General features: G+C 30.5%; 1 protein-coding gene across 1 annotated transcript; it reads right to left on the reverse strand.

Moving 5' to 3' along the window:
• Window positions 1-3983: 3983 nt before the first annotated feature.
• On the reverse strand, window positions 3984-5085 carry LOC120080273 (transcription repressor OFP8-like). The gene has a single exon (XM_039034895.2). It carries the CDS (start codon window positions 4775-4777, stop codon window positions 4097-4099), a length of 681 nt encoding a protein of 226 aa, XP_038890823.1. The 5' UTR covers window positions 4778-5085; the 3' UTR covers window positions 3984-4096.
• Between the last annotated feature and the right edge of the window lie 12710 nt (window positions 5086-17795).

Genomic DNA, 17795 nt, shown 5'->3' on the forward strand with positions numbered 1-17795 from the left:
TTGGTGGATTTGGCCTCTCCTTCGTATGGTACATTGTCGACAGTGAAGCTGGCCAGCCACGGTGTTCTGAGTCTGGCTTCGGTGTCCATTGTCGGCGGTGGGCATTTAGAATTGAAACTGCTGGGTTCATTCAGTGGGCATCCTCGCCGGCGCTGGAATAAAGAACAAAATTTCAGAATTTAAGATTTTTCCATATCTGCAAAATCTCAAATATGAAAGACATGTTTGAAAAATTCTATTCTAAAATTGCTACAATACCCATTGTAATTTTCCCTAATTTTATTGTTTTGTTATTTCGTTTTCAAAAAACTTAGTGAAAGATGACGAGCACAATTTCAAAATTTTTAAGCACTTTCAAAACCAATACACCGATGTCATAAAAATATTTGTATTTTAAGTTCTGAAAAATAAAGCAAGAAACTTGGCATGCTAAATGTTTGTGCCTGTGCATTTAAAATCTGGTTTATGGGCCGGGCCATAGTTGCGCTTCCAAGAAAATAAAAATGAGGCCCAATAATGAAAATAGGATGCAGGGAAATAGCTATGTTTTGTAATCTACTTTATACAAATATTTTAAAAGTTAAACCAAGTTTTGAAAACTAGAAAAATTATATAAGTATGTGCCTAAGTATGTATGTATTGTGTGTATATACATATAATTATATTTAATATTTAACATTTGGTTTTCATATGTTTTAAATTTTGGATCTATCTACTCTCATTTATATATCTTTGATCTTCTCTATCTAATCAATATAAACCTTTGGACGTACGTCCAATAATCAAAGACCTCATATCAGTGGAGATGTTACCCTTTGCCTTTATACTAATTATCTCTTTATCTAACTAATGTGAGACTTTGATCACATCTCCTCAAACAAAATTTTATCGAACTTCCTCTCAAATAGTAAAAAATTCCATCTCTCTCTCTATCTTCATCTAGAGTTTGCTCGTATTTAGGCCAACTTCTCTTATTTGAAACAAAATCGTCTGTCCAATAGAGCTCTATCGGACAAATTTCATGGTAGGTTACATAATGCTACCAATCCTTCACATCCTTAGCCATCCTGACAATTAAATTAACAAAAAAAAAAAAGTTGAAAGAAAGAAAAAAAATATATAGAAATACATTTTTATTGGGGCAGAAAAGGACTGAAAACCTTTTTGATCAGCATGAGGCAGTACCTATCTAACGGACAGTGACAGTTCCCATTGGACATTTCCCAATCCAACAAATAGAAATCAGCCACGTCAGAGAGGGAGATTAATTATAACTTGTCATCATCGAAAACGATAAATATGGGCCGACCCAATAAACTGCAAAAAGGCCAGGCCCATGCTTTTGTTTTGTTTCTGAAGAATTAAAGGCCCAATAATATCCAGATTGGAGTTTTGGGGCTGTCTTATCGAAAGGGACAAATATCAAAAAAAAAAGAAAAAAGAAAATTGGGCTCGAAAATCCAAAAAATTCTGACGGTTAAAAGAAGCAAAGCCAATTCTTCAGAAACAGAGATGGCTTCAAAAGGCAAAAGCCACAAACAACACACATTCTCTGTTTTACTCTCTCTCTCTTTTTTACTAATAAGAATTTCAATTCGACCGTAGTCACGTGGATAAGACATCTATTACTATTTTTAAAGTTAAATATCTAGTTTCATCTTACAGTCATTGAACTCAAAAAAGAAGGTAGAAGTGAACATAACATGACCATAATTAACATATATTTATTTTTTTAAAGTCAAATGTTTAAACTTCCCATACTTCTCCTTGTTGTACAAAGAAAAGCATTTAAAAAAAGGAGTTTTAGAAAACGAGTGATAAAATTTATAAGTCAAAATCAACCAAAGTGAGTCAATTATCTCAGTTTGGTTTTTTTTTTTCTCTCATTTATTTGAAAATGTGTGGTTTTGTTTTTAACATCAAGTCTCATAGGCACAATTATCGACACCAATGAATCAAATCAACCTAACTAATTCAGTTAAGTTCTTACTCTAGTAAATAGTTATTTACTTTTATAGCTTACTGTTCATATTTTCTTGTTTTAGTTATTGAGTTTCCATGAGATCATATTTTTGACGAGTGATGTTAGATTTTCATATTTGATATAATATATACTTTTTAGACTATCTATTTTTTGAACTAATATAAGTACACAATACATATGATTCATCTAGAACATTATACGTACAACACATGTTTATAGCATATAAGAAATACTATATAATAATATCTGAAAAATGTACGAAAATATGCTATAAAGTTCAAATATCAAAATGGAATTTTAACATTTTGAAATACAATGAGTTTTGTTTTTATCTTTAAGCCATTCAAATGGAGCTTTATTTATTTATTTATTTATTTATTTTCCTTTTTCTTTTTCTATGGGAACAAAGGTAAGGACTTTGGGTTTCACATTGTTTCATAAGCAGAGAGAGCAATAAGGTAACATTCCATTGTGCCATTTGAATTTCTCTTTCTCCATTGAAACTGACTTGTCAATCTCTTTTGTCAAGACATAAACAACCTCTTCTCAACTATAAAACAAACCCCTTTTGGCCTTCTTTGGCCTATTTGCTCAGATTCTATTGCATTCACATCATATTCTTATCCTTATTTGCTCATAATATTATCCCTCCCACCCTTCTTGTAAAATTTGTATTATATTTCTCGTATATTGAACATTCACGGGATGAGTTGAATTAAGGGATATATTTTGGATTGTCAATCCAAGTATAACTCGTGGATAAGACATTAATTACAATTTTAAAAGTTGAGGATTTGATTTCCCATTCGTACCATTGTTGAATTATAAAAAATAATATAATAAAAAACTCAAGTTCAAATAAAAAAAACATTGCACAAAATTAAATCCGATAAAATATATAAACATAACTTGTTTTGAGTATAACAAGTGAGAACATGAACATTTGACCTCTAAACTCAAAGGAAGGAAGACAAGCTAACTAATATCGACTCAGGCTCAATCTGCATAATTGAATATTAAGCCAATCTTACAAAACTCAATAATTTTAATAAAAATCCAGTTCTAGTATTTTTATTTTGTTGGTGGTTTAGTGAACTCCCTAAATACTTATGTAAAAATGATAAATAAATACATGAATATATATTTTGCAATTCATTATATGACATCTAATTTTATGGTTAAAAAAGGGGAACAAGAGTTGTAATCTATAAACTTGAAAATTCAAACAAGTCAAAAAAGCTGTTCACAAACTGGAACAAAAAATAAAGGTAAAATTTAAATTTTTTTTTAAAAAAATACACTTACAAAAAGATCCTACTTTTATCCCAACATCAACCTAAAAAGAATAATGCAATGCACTCAAAAAGCAAGGCCAAAAGCAAGAACGAGATCTTAAAGTGAAAAAAGGGACAAAAAAAAAAAAAATCAATTAGTTGCTTTTCTAATAAAAATGTGATACTTTTTCGAAATTTCCCACTTTTAATAATAATGAGATGTAACTAATGCAAGTTAGTTTAGTAGATAGAATACCAGTTATATGACGATCGATGGATTAATTCTTACTCACAATTGTTGAATTAGAAAAAGAAAAGGAAAAAAATAATTAAAGTATAGTTTATTAGATAAGACACCAATTATCGTTTTGACATTGAATCAGTTGATTATTGCTATTTTTTTTAAGTATAAATAATATCTGGGATGAGACATTAAACCTTAAACCTTTAAGAGAGAAATGCCATATCAATTATCGTTTAAGTAAACCCACTTTAGCAATTGATTACTTTCTAACAAGAATGTGATTCATATTCTTTTTTTTTTTTTATTTATTTTTAATAATAGTTAGACGCAGATAATTCAAGCATAGTTTTATGGATAAAATGTCGGTTACTATTTTGACTATCGATGGTTCGATCTTTATTTATGACTGTTGAACTAAAAAGATAATTTGAATATAATTTAGTAGATAAAACACACGTTACTATTTTGACATGGACTATTCGTTCCGTTCGTAATTGTTGAATAAAGAGAGACAAGAAAATATCCCATAGATTCATTAAACGGTTTACATAGCAACCTCTAAACTAATTTCGCAAAGCCTAAAAATCCTAAAAATCAGATAAAAAAGAGAGCTTCTTTAATCTCCGAATAAACTTCAAAAATCACTTTATGATAATGACGAGAATTGAGGGAAATAAAGCATTGTAAAAGCTCTTCCAATTCTTTCCCTCCAAAAATCTTCTTCTCAACCACCATTTCCGCCATCGACGCCTTAAAATCCTTGTAAGGATCCGACGAATTTTTCACCACCGCAAAGAACCCATCTCTAACTTTCCTCTCCGGTCTCCGGTGACCATGTCTCCGTCGACGGCGGCGGCGTGAAACGGAGGAATCGGACGTTAAACTCCTGGAAGAAAACAGAGTCTCTGTTTCATCCTCTGTTTCGTCATTGCAACCGTACCACCACGCGCTGCCGAAGCCCTCCGGCGCCGGCGCCCCTGCAGGCCGAGAGGGAGTTTTAAATTTTTTTCTGTTGATTTTGGATTTGTTTCTGTGGCGAGATAAACAGTCGTTGAGGTGGGAAAGAGGTGGGGATTTGATAATGGGAGAGGTGGAAGGTGGGGGTGGAAATAATTTGGGAGTGTAATTAGAGGAAAATTGAGGGGGTTTTGGAGAAATTAAGGAATTGGAAATGGGTTTGTGTGTAACGAGGAAGTCGGAATTTTTTTTGGAGCGACAAGAGAAGAATGAAGATTGGAATATGCGTGAGAATCTTAGTTTGAATCTTTTTTCCATTGGCAACAAAAAAGGTAGTAACTTTGGCTTAAAAGATAGAGAAAGATTTTAGCTTTTGAATAAGTAGAAGAAAATGAGATAGAGAGATAGAATTTACTATTTTGTTTTCGAAGAAGAAGAAGAAAATGAAAGAGATTTTAGCGTTTTAGGTTTTGTAGAAGAACAAAATGTGACAAATTTTAGCTTTTAGGTTTTGTAGAAGAAGAAAATGAGAAAGATAGAGAAAGGTTTTAGCTTTTGAAGTAGAAGAAAAAAAAAAAAGAGAGAGACAGAGATAGAGAGCTTTTTAGCTTTTGAAGAAGATAAAAATGAGAGAAAAGAATGATCTTATTAGCTTTTGAAGATGGAAAGAGAGGGAGAGAGAGAGAGTTTAGCTTTTGAAGAATTTCAAAAATGAGGGGGAGAGAGATTGTGAGTGAGCTTGATAATCATACTTTTTAGTTTTAAGTTATTTTTTTTTCTTTTTCTTTTTTTTTTTTTGTAAAAAAAGGGAAAAGTAATTATGTAGATCGAGTAATTGGTTTAAATGATAAAACCGTTGAAGATAACTTTAATTTTAAATATAGGAAAATATCACTCTCTATCAGTGGACTCGGCGCCGGGTTCAAATTGAATTAATAAAAGAGTGAGAACGAAAATGTGATGGCTAGGGCAACAATATCATACAAGATACTTAAATGAAAAACTGTACTGGGATTCTCAATTTAGAAATCATTGTATTACTATATTTTATATTTGATTGTAACGAAATCTTTCATAATTTTATTTAGCCCAGTTTGACTGAAACAACTTCCTTTCCTGATATACATTGATAGACATTGACATTTTGTTATACTTGTAAATAAGTTGACTCAATGCATATTTGAGTTGTACCTATTTTCGAGCATCCAATCATAATTTATCACATTGACAAACTTTTTTACTTCATTTTTGAAATATTTTAATTCATTGTTTGTATGTGTGATGAAAGATGGGTGCTTAAAGATGATGCATATGAGTATTGCCCTTTAAAATTATATTTATTATCTAACATTTTTTTTTAGTTTTTCATATTCATTGAAACATATGTCAAAATATAAAATCAAATATTTTAATAATTTTTTTTTAATGTTATACCTGCTAAATACTAATATTTTAGACTTGATTGCTATATTTGCAACTTCCTTCGTAAAAAAAATTAAAATCAACCAAATTTTAGAAAAAAAGATTTGAGATGAGAGAGAGTTTAGAAATGAAAGACGAAGAAGAGGCTATGAAAAGTTGTATATGTTGACGTTGAAGGGAGCAATGGAGGATTGCATGAAAGAAACAAAAAGGGAACCTAATTTCAATGATGAAGTAAAAGCTATTTTTTTCCCCCACTTTCTCTTTTTTGTATATTAAAAATATTTTCTTTTTGTTGCTTCCTTGTTTTGTTTTTGTTTTTTTGTTTTTTTTATTGTCTTTGTAAATAGGAACTTTTTCTACTTTAATATAATAAAAATTTACCGAATGCAGATTTGTGTATTTGTTTTTAACTCTATTTTCATGACTAGTCTTACTTTTAGAATATATCAATTATAGAGTAGAAATTTGAATATTTCATTTTCATCTCTAAGAATTGTATCCATACTTTAATCATCAAACTATCTTACAAATAAAAATTTTTATTTTATTTTATTAAATATTATTTCATATTCTTTTCAATAAAAACTTTCTTGCCTACATTATTTGTCTAAGAAAGCCCTAGTATTTTTCTAAAAGAACACAAAAATTTATTATTATTATTATTTTTGAAGAAATATTATTTAAAGGTTTTATTGATGACAAAATTCGGACGAGGAAATGTACCTGACTTTTACGTGCCTTTGATAATGAATTTATAAGTTTAGGAAAAAAAACAACTTGTAAGACAAAAAGAGAAAACACCAATGTGGTGCCTGCCATAGAACCTCCTATGCGTAAGTCAATATTTAGCAAAGGGACATAGCAAGTTAGAAAAGGGTAGAAGAACTACCTTTTGGTGTGCCTATGATCCTCTTATAGTGTGATGGATTTAGGATTCCAAACCTAAAAAGAATTAGTAAAAGTTGATTCGGGTCGGCCATAAGGGGTAGAGATTACGGCCCATGGGAAGTGGACCCTCAAGGGTCGAAGGAAGCTCGTCTCAACCTCAGCCTCTAAGGTCAAGGCGGGCAAGTTGGGCCTTTTGGTCCAATTCCCTTTTGCCTCTCGGTCTTTTCCTTTCTTTGTCCGTTGGCTCATTTCATGTACTTCTCTAATCCTATGTGATGATCATTTTTTCTAGATTCAAAATTTTTGGTCCAGGACAACCCATATCCCTCTTTCAAAAAAATAAAACAAGATAAAAGTTTTGTCTAGATTATTTATTGTTATTATTATTTTATTTCATAATAAAAATTATAACATAATGAGTCAAGGTTGCTAGGTTTTCAATTATATATCTACTAAGTTTGTTCACTCAATTTTTGGTTAAAAAAAACTTTGCAGTATAATTGACTAAAAAACATAAAAAAATGAATTAATTTTTTAAATTTGGAAAATGATTCAAAAAGTATATATATTTTAAGAGTAACATTAAAGAAATTGGATAACCAAATTTACTTAAAACTACATACGAAATTGGCTAATATGAGTATAATTCAACCGACATAAAACTTATACCAACTTCTCAAATATTTAATTCTCTCACACCACATATTATTAAAAAAATGTACAGAAGAGATTATTATTGAATAAATACTTTCAAATTTTAATATATTTTACTCGTAAACAATGATGCTCAATATATATGTTAAAGATAAATTTTAAAACGTTAAAAAAAAAAAATCAACCATATACATTTTATTGTATCAATAAATTGGACAGGAAATTGATTCATTACTTAAAAAAAAAAATCCAACCAAACACAAAGTATTGACTTTAATTCAAAAGATGAGATTTTTATTTCGGTAACTGGCTCACCAAAATGGATAAAAATTATATATATAAAAATATTTCAAAGTCATAAATTGTACTAGAAGGTTTTTAAAAGTGGCAAAAAAGAAGGTTTGAAATTTGAATATATAATTCTCTTATATGAAATAATGAAATATTATTATTGCTTTTGTAGACCTTTTTTTTTTTAATAGCCAGGTACTTTTTGGTGTAGGCATTAAATATAAAGAATCTTCTATCTTTTCATCCCCTCTTTTTTTCCTACTTTATAATAAGATATGGTCACTATGCTTATTCAAATAGTTACCAATATATATATATAATAATTTATTGTATTGTTCATATTATTATTATTATTATTAAAAGATAAATAAATATGGCATTGTTACATTATTTTCCACATATTTTTTTTTTCTCATAGTGCTCCTTGTTTCATGGCTCAACTTTAATTCTTGTTTTCTTAAAAGGTGTTGTTGGATTTATAGAATTATTACCTAATGAATGAAAAATATTAGCTCAATAAATTAAAAAAATTAACAAAAAAAAAAAAAAAAACTTTCTCATTTTTAAAACTGTTTTCAAATATAATAAAAATGAGTTAGAAGAAAAACAAAATGTCACTGTTTATCGATGATAGACATATATAAACATCCGTGATAGACGTTGATGATGTCAATCATTGTCTATCAATAATAGATATAATAATTTGCTATATTTGAAAATATTTACAACAATCTTACCATTTAAAATAATTATCTTCATTCTTATAGTATTTTTTCTTTTCTTTTCGTCCTTTTAAATAGAATTTTCTCAACAAACGAGGTAAGTTCACACATAATATAACATCTTTTTAAAAGAAACTACAAAATCACTACCATTGTGATTATGATTTGTTATTTGTAACTTTCAAAGAGAAAATATAAAATGTTGGATTATAAATGTAATTTATTGTTGCTATTTAATTAAATGATCAGGAAACAAAATTATGCTCAAGATTTTTTTATACAACAATTAGACGGGAGGATAACTTATGCGTTATTTACTAAATTATGCTCAATTTGACTGTCATGTTCATGAAGTTTTAAGTACAACAATTTAAAGTGGGAGTTTGAATTTTTTAGCTGATCAAAATGTGTATACCTAGCTATAATATCTATGAATTATTTGAGACAAATCCAACCAAATATATTATTGTTCATGATTTATGTATATAGTATCACATAAGTAAGATTCTCTTGTCTACCGAGGCATAAATGTACAAATTACTCTCAAAAGAAAATTTATTTGAAATAAATAAAGTGTAGGTGTTGCTTCAATCCAAAACCCATATATTTAGGAATGATACTTAGGACAATAATTCCCAAAGTAAATGCCAAAAATAAGACAATGTTTAGATAGTGGACCAATTCATTAATTAATTAAAACAACCTCTTTAATTATGCTTTGCATTTCAAATTTGAAATGCCAAAGCTATATTAAATTCTAAAGAGGGAGCAAAGTGTTAATGGAAAAGACTGAAAATAAGTTAAGAACTCACTATCTAGTCAACAAAGCTTGATTAAATATTAAATATAATATGATTTTAAAATCACTTTATATGTGTTTTGTTGTGTGTTATTTAAATATAATTTCTATCCTTAATATTGGGAATTCAGTTAAATAAATTATATTTACAAAAAGTTTATAAAGATTAAACATATTTTTTAATAGGATTTTATGAAATATAATAAAACCCAATATTAGGTAAATATCCATTTTTACCCCTAAACTTTGAAGATTGTATCAATTTAAACCGCAAATTAATAATTAAATCAATTTAAACCCTGAACTTTCATAAGTGTATCAATTTAAACCCTAAACTTTCATAAATATATCAATTTAAACCTTGAACATTCATAAGTATACCCAAATAAAACATAATGGAGGGTTTAAATTGATATAATTATGAAAGTTCAAGGTTTAAATTAATACAACTCTCAAAGTTCAAAGTATAAATTGAAATATCCAAACTTTTTTTTTTTTTTTTTTTAATTCTTTAAACAAAAGGTTTAAATTGAAAGTTAGATTCAAATTTTGGCCACATGATACAAAAAGGTGAGATTTCCCAAATTTAATTGGATCTATTTTTAGAAAAAAATTGATTGGAGTTGTGAAGTTAAATCAGACATTTAATGTGTATTATTCAAAACTTATGATAAATGGAGAAACTAGGTTTTAATTTCTTTGTTAGTAAATGTAAAGTGGATGACCCCATGTGTTATTGACTTTTGGATTTATTTAATTTCATATTGCGAATATTTAGTTTTAGCCAAAGTACTATCAAAGATGAAGATTTATTACAACTAATTACAATTAAGTTAGTATAATTATTATCAAATTAATAAGTACTCTCCTAATTCTATTGAAGATATAATATAGTAAACTATAATTATAATTGTTTTTTAATTAATTTTTTTAAGGGATAATTAATTTGTTTTAGTCATGCATTGCCAATCAAGAATGGGAAATCAAAACTACCTCTTCACCTCTTGTAATAAAGGACTCAAATGTCTAACCATTATAATTACCTTTATATAATGATTAAAGAAAGAATTGGATTTATATGACAAATGGGATAAAAGTTTAAAGGGAAATTATTTGAAAATAACCAAACTATTGAAAATATTTATAAATAATAGCAAAATATCATCGTCTATTTTTTATAGACTGCGATAGACTATTATCTGTGTCTATATGATAGACACATATTGTAATATAGATACAGATAGTGGCCTATCGCAAATAGACAGTAAAAATTTATTATTTTTATAAATATTTTAGTTCATTTTTCTATATTTGAACAATCTAAAATTAAAAAGATATATAAGATAACTGATAGGACTAGTTTTAAAAAAAACACACACATATAATGGTCCAAAACATGAACACATGAGACAAAAAGAGAGGTACATGAAAGAAAAGTATATATAAAAGCTATAGAAAATAAAACAAAGAATGTCACTCAAGGGAGAAGAAATTAAATCAATCATAAAAGTATCTCTATATGAAAACATAAAAATGATTAGAGAAAAGAAATTAATAGTTTTGATCAAAAGTCAATGCAATTTATAATGAAAATTAACAACAATTTAATTCTAGGTATTATACATCTGTCTTTGAAGAATTAAGTTAAAGGGTACTAATTTATAAACTATACACAAAAATTTGAAAATCAGTTAAATTACAAATTTGATCATTATGTTTTAGTTTGATTTTCAATTTAATTTATATTGTTTGAAAATATTTAGGTTGTGTTTTAACTTTTTAAGTATTTAATTTTGAAAATAAGTCATCTTAAAAAAAAATTAAAGTATTTGATAGCCACTCAAAATAGCCTTTCGAAACACTCTTGAAGTGTATTTCAAACAAGTTTTATCAAAAGAGTTTAAATAATAATAAATATTTTAAGAAAACATTTTTTCTCTAGTCAATCGACCCTTAGTTTGGTTTAGATGATCCGAACTCAATCTAAATTAGTTGTCGTATGCTTTTAAAAGTTCTAATTAATTTAATTACAATAGTTTGGATAAAACTCTCAAACATCTCTGTCATTACTATAATAAACATATGACATTGTTAGGATTGTGAACAAAGTATCATATTGATTAAGGAAGAAAGAGATCTATGAAATATAAGAAGAATTATGTCGAGTAATTGTTAGAAATACTAAAAAAAAAAAATTACTTTTCATAAATAACACTTTTTTGGGTTTATATATCTGCGTGTGTTGTTACCAAAAACATACATTTTTAACTATTAGTATTTATGCTCAAATTGACATGTTTGAAATTAATTTTTAGTCTTAGTTTGAAGCTAATTTTTATTAAACTGAAAAAATAATAATAACAGTTGGGTTAAGTTATAATTATCTATACATTTTAATTTAATTCAAATGCAGTATAATAACTTAGTATTGCGACACTTTGATCAACCTCCTTTAGGAACTACTTTTAAATGGTAATCTATCATCATTTTTTTAAATCATATATCAAAATTAACAATATCTTTTGTGTGTTATTATGGTGGTGATCAATACTTAGTAGCTATCACACGTCTAGATATACTTTTTTGCAATATTATAAAATTAGAGAACTGGTAATTTTTGTACACCTTCAAATGTGAAGCTTTCTTAATCAATGATATGAATTTTTAGTCTAAGCTCACGTACTTTCTGCATATTCAACATGATTGGTACTCACCAAAATGACTAAATGGATGATTTAAAATATAAAAATGGGTGGAACAAATCTTTTTATTTCTATTTACAAAATATGATTTAAAGTATTGAGATTTGTATAACAAAACAAAAAAGTAAAAGACAACCCTAAACTCATACTTAGGAACTCTATGCTAAACAAATGAGCAACCCTAATACATAGTTCGTATACTCTGATTAAAATAATACACACCCCAAACACAAACTTCTTGAATCTAGACTCGAATAGTTTGCAACCCAAATGCAGAATTTCTTAACATGGACAAAAATAGTTTATATCCCAAATATAGACTATGTGAATCCAAAGTAAAATAACTTGCACCATACTATTCAACTCCACAAACTATTATAACCTCACAAATTATAAAAATCAACTTTGCCCCCAAACAACCCTTATTTTTTTTGTTTTTTAAATTTGGCAAAGAATTCTAAATGTTCCTTAACAAAGATGAAAATCTTTTTTAAAAGGTAAAAAAACAAGTACATTATTAAAAATCGAAACAAAATGGTCATCGAATGAAACTAAAGTAATAAATTAGTACTTTAACCTCGTAAATTTGAATCATTACATCAATACTATTCATTTCAAGCTTTTGAATAAAAGAAATCGTTAGACGTATTTAAATAATAATATGTATGGACTATGTATGTGGATTAATATTTTATCACGTTTGCTTATTTTATGAGATTGAGTCCGATCTAGTTAATTAAGACCCTACATTTCTAATTGAGTATGAACTTAATGGATAGAAATCCATTCGTAGTAAAATTAGGGTTTAATGAGAATCGTAATTGAACTAATATATAAAGAGACGTTAGGGATATGGTTTCCAATATACCAAAACAAAACAATATACACTCAGTCTTTTTTAAATTTCACATGGAGAAAGATCCCACTAAGGCATTCGAAGTTTTGATTAAGAAAAATCATAATCATTTATCATCATCTTGAAGCTATCATTAATCTCTAAATGGAATATGGTTATGTTATTCAATCTTGGTAATTTAGCATGAATGGTCCTAGGATAATCTATTGAATGTAGATTTAAAGAATTTATACTAACAAGTAGTATAAGAGCAAGGAATATCATGTTAGATTGTTAGATCTTATTCTTTCGATAAAGAATCGATGAAAATTGCTTAATCAAATTGGTGTCGATTTGATCTGGAAAATTGAATCTGATTGTAGATTTGATCTACAGTATTTGAAGAGTTTATTTTGCCAATTGATGTTTAAAGAATTTATTAAAAAAATTATTATTTTTTCTTTCGGCGTAATTTATAAAGAAAAGAAAAAAAAAAAAAAGGAATTTTGGCTTGCGCGCTTCTTCTTCATGCTGCTAAGGTCTCACTGGCCGTGTTTGCGCCGTCCATACCGTCGGTCCGTTTCTGGTGCCGTTGCCTGAAGATGGGTGCGATACGGTTGCCGAAGATGAATACTTCTTTCAAATTTAAATTTGATTGATAATACGGTAGGTTTAAATTTAAATTTGATTGATATTTTGATGAATTTAAATTTAAATTTGCTTGATGATTTTCTGTGACATCAAATTAATCCTATTGTGAATTTAGGTTTAAATTTGATTAATCATTTGTGGATTAAATTTAAATCTGAATAACCATGTTGTGGACTCTAGATTAAACTTGAATTTGATTGATAATTTTTAGTGATATTTGCATGGTTATGTTGCTTTAATTGTAATCAATGTATATGCAATTATTGGGTAAATTTTGATAAATTATATTTGGTGTTCTTCTCCCACCATTTATGTACAATAATCTATTTGTGTCTTATATTTTAAATTGAATTGGTCAAAATAATATGCTACCAAAGTAGTCTTTGTTATCTAGATTAGTTTAACTCTATAATATAAAATGTGCATATTCATGGATTTATATAGATAATTATCGACTCAAAGGAAAATAATTATTTGGCCAAATTGTGGATATGCATGTGGTAATGAGTACGTGACAACTGTAAGGATTGCTCGTATGAAGAAAGACTATTTTTTTACACAATTTATTGTTAGTACGAGAGTACCATTTACATTTGGTGTTTTTGTAATCTTGTACTAAGTATCTTGTTAAAGGGCCCACCACATATGTGAAATTATTTTGTCATATTTTAATTGTGAGTATATGTTTTATTGTTTATTGTTTTAGTTGGTTTTGTTGTTTATTGTTTCAATTGGTCTTACTCAAATATCTGAAAATTCGAGTTTAATCTCTAAGTTGAATTGATCGAACTTGAAGATTTGGAAGAAAAGCTTAGAGATACTTCTCGGGTGTATGGATTTGGATCTTGCATTAAGGACCAATAAACCTACTTCTACTCAGGAACAACCGAATACGACTAATATAGAGAAGTGGGAAGGGTCAAATCGCATGTGTCTGATGATCATTAGGCACTCCATTCCGAAGTTTTTTCGAGGCTCTATCACGGAAAGTAAAAATGTCAATTAGTTCCTTGTTTAAATTGAGAAATATTTTGCTAAAAATTAAAAGGGGGAAACAAGTAGTCTTTTGACTTCTTTAACTTACATGAGGTATAAGGGCTATGGGAATATAAGGGAGTACATCATAAAAATGTCCAATCTCGCAGGTAAATTTAAGGCACTTTGTAAAACCCGGATTTCTATTTTTCCTACTTAAGCAGGTGAAAGTTAAATTCTATGTTGAAGTGAAGGAAATTTCTAAGTGTTGAATTGATTTTCTTTGAGTAGTTTGAGATAAGCCTTAACTAGTAAAAATTGGGTTAAGTATAATGGCAAAAAGGAACTATGCGTTGGAAGCCAAGGAAAAAATGACCAAGTATTTGACAATGCGTTGGTATGGTGCCATGCGTTAGCCGTGAAGCTTTTAGAGGTTATTTGGGGCATTGAAGGAAGCCAAAGTGTGACCAAGTGAGACGCATGCGGCAGCCAATGTTTTGAGAAGTTAGAACAATGCATGCGGCGCAATGGATGTGATGGTTGCGGCAGTACTACGTACGCATACGGCACGATGGATCGATGGACAATATGGCATGCGTGTATGCGGCCGAAGGTATGCGTTGAGAGTATGCGGTCGAGGGCATGCGGTGATACGGCCTATGGTATGCGGTCGAAGGTATGCGGCCGATGGTATACGTGTATGCGGCCGAAGGAATGCGTTGGTAGTATGCGATGGTATACAGCGATGGATGCGATGGATACGATGGATGTAGCGGCCTTACTAAAGTATGAGCTAGACGATGGAACGAGCTAAGATGGACGCATGATGATTTGTCCTTGCGTTGCTAAGGCGTGTGGTAACAAGGTTCATGAGGTTGGTTGCGTTGGTCATAAGGGATGCGTTAGCAAGAACCTAGGCGATGGTGAGTTATGCTTTGAGGTGTTGAGTTGAGAACTAAGTCGACCTAAAGATCGCTATGCGTTGGTGATATGCTATGCGTTGGACATTCGAAGGCATGTAGGCGTATAGGACAAGCTAGTAGTATGCGTTGAAAGAGTGTTGGTCATTATCCTAGTTGAGCACATAGAGCAAAGGTAAGCCATGCGAAAGAGAAAGATATGCGGCCAAAGATGAGCCTTGCGAGCATCTAACATATGTGAACAAGTTGAGTCAATTAGATGCACAAGGAAAGATTGAATGAACGCATGTGCCGATTGATGGTGTCCGAACATAGGAAGGTTGCGGCAATTGGATGGGTGCATGTGCGGCTAGATAACTACATATGAAGTTGGACGAACGCATATGAGCGAGGATGGACGCATTCAAGGTCGTCATCCGGACATGTGGCTTGTTAGGAGGAAATCTTAAACCTTAAGCAAATGAGGTGGATGCACAAGAAGACATGCAAAATTGAGAGCTATGCATTGGTAAAAGGGGAGCAAAACACCTTGGCTTGCGCTAACGCAAGATTGCGGTAATAGTGTAAGGAAAAGACACTTAAACATGCGGCCAAGTAGGAGGTGTCGACCTTAGAGAAATCTTGGACGCCTATAAATAGGGCCAAGGACTTCAAATGAGAACTCAAATTCTCTTCAAATGACATAAAGAAGAGTGTATTGGGAGGAGACTATGTGTTGATAGCAAGACCATGCGTTGGTCAAAAGGTTCCAAGAGGGGAGATTCTGTCGGACAGAAAGAACAGGAAGTAGCATCAACTTAGGACGAGGAGTTCTCCCAGAATCCTCGTGCGTTTGGACTGATTCCAAAGCCACTTGAAAATTAGGAGAGTCTAAACTGAGAAAAAGATAGAAGGGGCAAGCTGTCGGGTAAGCTTGGGCCAGCCTTGATGTTGTGATGATTCCAGCCAAACCACGAGGATTTCAGAGCTAAGATTTTAGAGTAAGCTTCCTGAGACATTTTAGAATATGTTTGCAGAAGGAAGTATCTAAAAATAAGTTCTGGAACTATGAGTAATCTAAGCTGATAATTGAATCTGGAATTTAGGGTTCAAAAGGGAACCAAGGAAACCTAAGGAACTTCGGAAAGGAAAGTTCCTAACCAACCAAGGTGAGTGGTTATTGTGTTATTGTATTGTTTATATGATTTATATATATATAGATAAATATATATAGGGGATAATGTAAATTGGCATGATCAGGGATATATGTTTATCTTGTTACTATGCTTGTATGTTTGTGTTGGAAACTGGAATTGTACCCAGGATATATAGTTAGCATGCTTGAAAAGGTACTTGGCGGGAAAATATAGTCGGCTTCGGTCGACAGGAAAAGATTATTAGCTTCGGTCGGCGGAAAATTATAGTCGGTGACGATCAACTGGAAATATAGTCAAGTTACCTAAGCATAGCTAGCGGGAAAATAGTCAATATGCACATTGGTGGGATAATAGGGTACAGAGAAAGTTTCCACAGGAATTGTTGTTGCCTTAGTATACGTGTGAAAGTGCTGGGGAAAATGTAGGATCATGCCAAGGATAACCAATGGTAAAGCTGAGAATGTTTTTATTATGTGATAGCTAGTGGTCAAGCTGGGATTGATTGTTTTAAACCAGTGGTTGAGTTGGGTATAATCCAGCGGTTTTGCTGGAAAAATAATATTGAACTTGTGGTAATGTTATTGTTGACTATGAATTGATTTCCAAAAAGTGTACTTCTGAAATCAAAGTTATTTGTTTATCTAAAGGCACCACTCACTGGGCTCTATAGCTCATGTTTTATATCTTTCTCCCCCCCCCCCCCCCCCCCCCCCCCCTCCTCCTTCTCCAAGGTAGCAAAAGGTGAGGAGTTCCAGGGTGCTGCTAAGGTCAAGGTCTGCCACAAGCCACAGTTACACTTCCAGAGGGTTTTACAGTTGTTCTTATAAACTTTGTAGCTAAGTCTTGGAGTTGTATAAACGTTACATTGTTGTAATAAAATGGGTCTACTTAATCAGTTGTTGTTTACCTCCATGACTTAATCAATTGGTTGTTGAATTTGTTCATTGGTATCAGAGTTATTTCCGCAAGAGTTATTAGGCAGTAAGTGTCAACAAAAGGGTTGATAACTGCTGCAGTCATGTCCTTTCCTAGGCTCAAAGGGTAGTCTGAGACGGGGTGTGATAACTTGGTATCAGAGCATAAGTTTCTAGGAAAATTGAGGAATTAGTTTATACCAGCTTAGTATCAAAGCATAAGTTTCTGGGAAAGTTGAAGGGTTAGTTGATACTAGTTTCGTATCAAAGTATATGTTCTTGGAAACCAGAGGGTTGAGTTAGAAAAACCTGAGGGTTGAGTTTAAGTAAAACCAGAGGGAAGTGTGGTAGAGTAAAGGTTTAAAGAGAAACCTAAGAAATTAGTCAAAGTGAGACTAAGAGGAATGGCAGAAGTGGCATGACC

The sequence above is a fragment of the Benincasa hispida genome, chromosome 6 (genome assembly GCF_027475165.1).
Source record: "Benincasa hispida cultivar pf3 chromosome 6, pf3_genome.v1.1, whole genome shotgun sequence".
Taxonomy (NCBI): Eukaryota; Viridiplantae; Streptophyta; class Magnoliopsida; order Cucurbitales; family Cucurbitaceae; genus Benincasa; species Benincasa hispida.

Excerpts from the sequence above, each read along its gene's own strand:
- LOC120080273 (XM_039034895.2), bottom strand. The coding sequence starts at position 4,777 with ATGGAAAAAAGATTCAAACTAAGATTCTCACGCATATTCCAATCTTCA.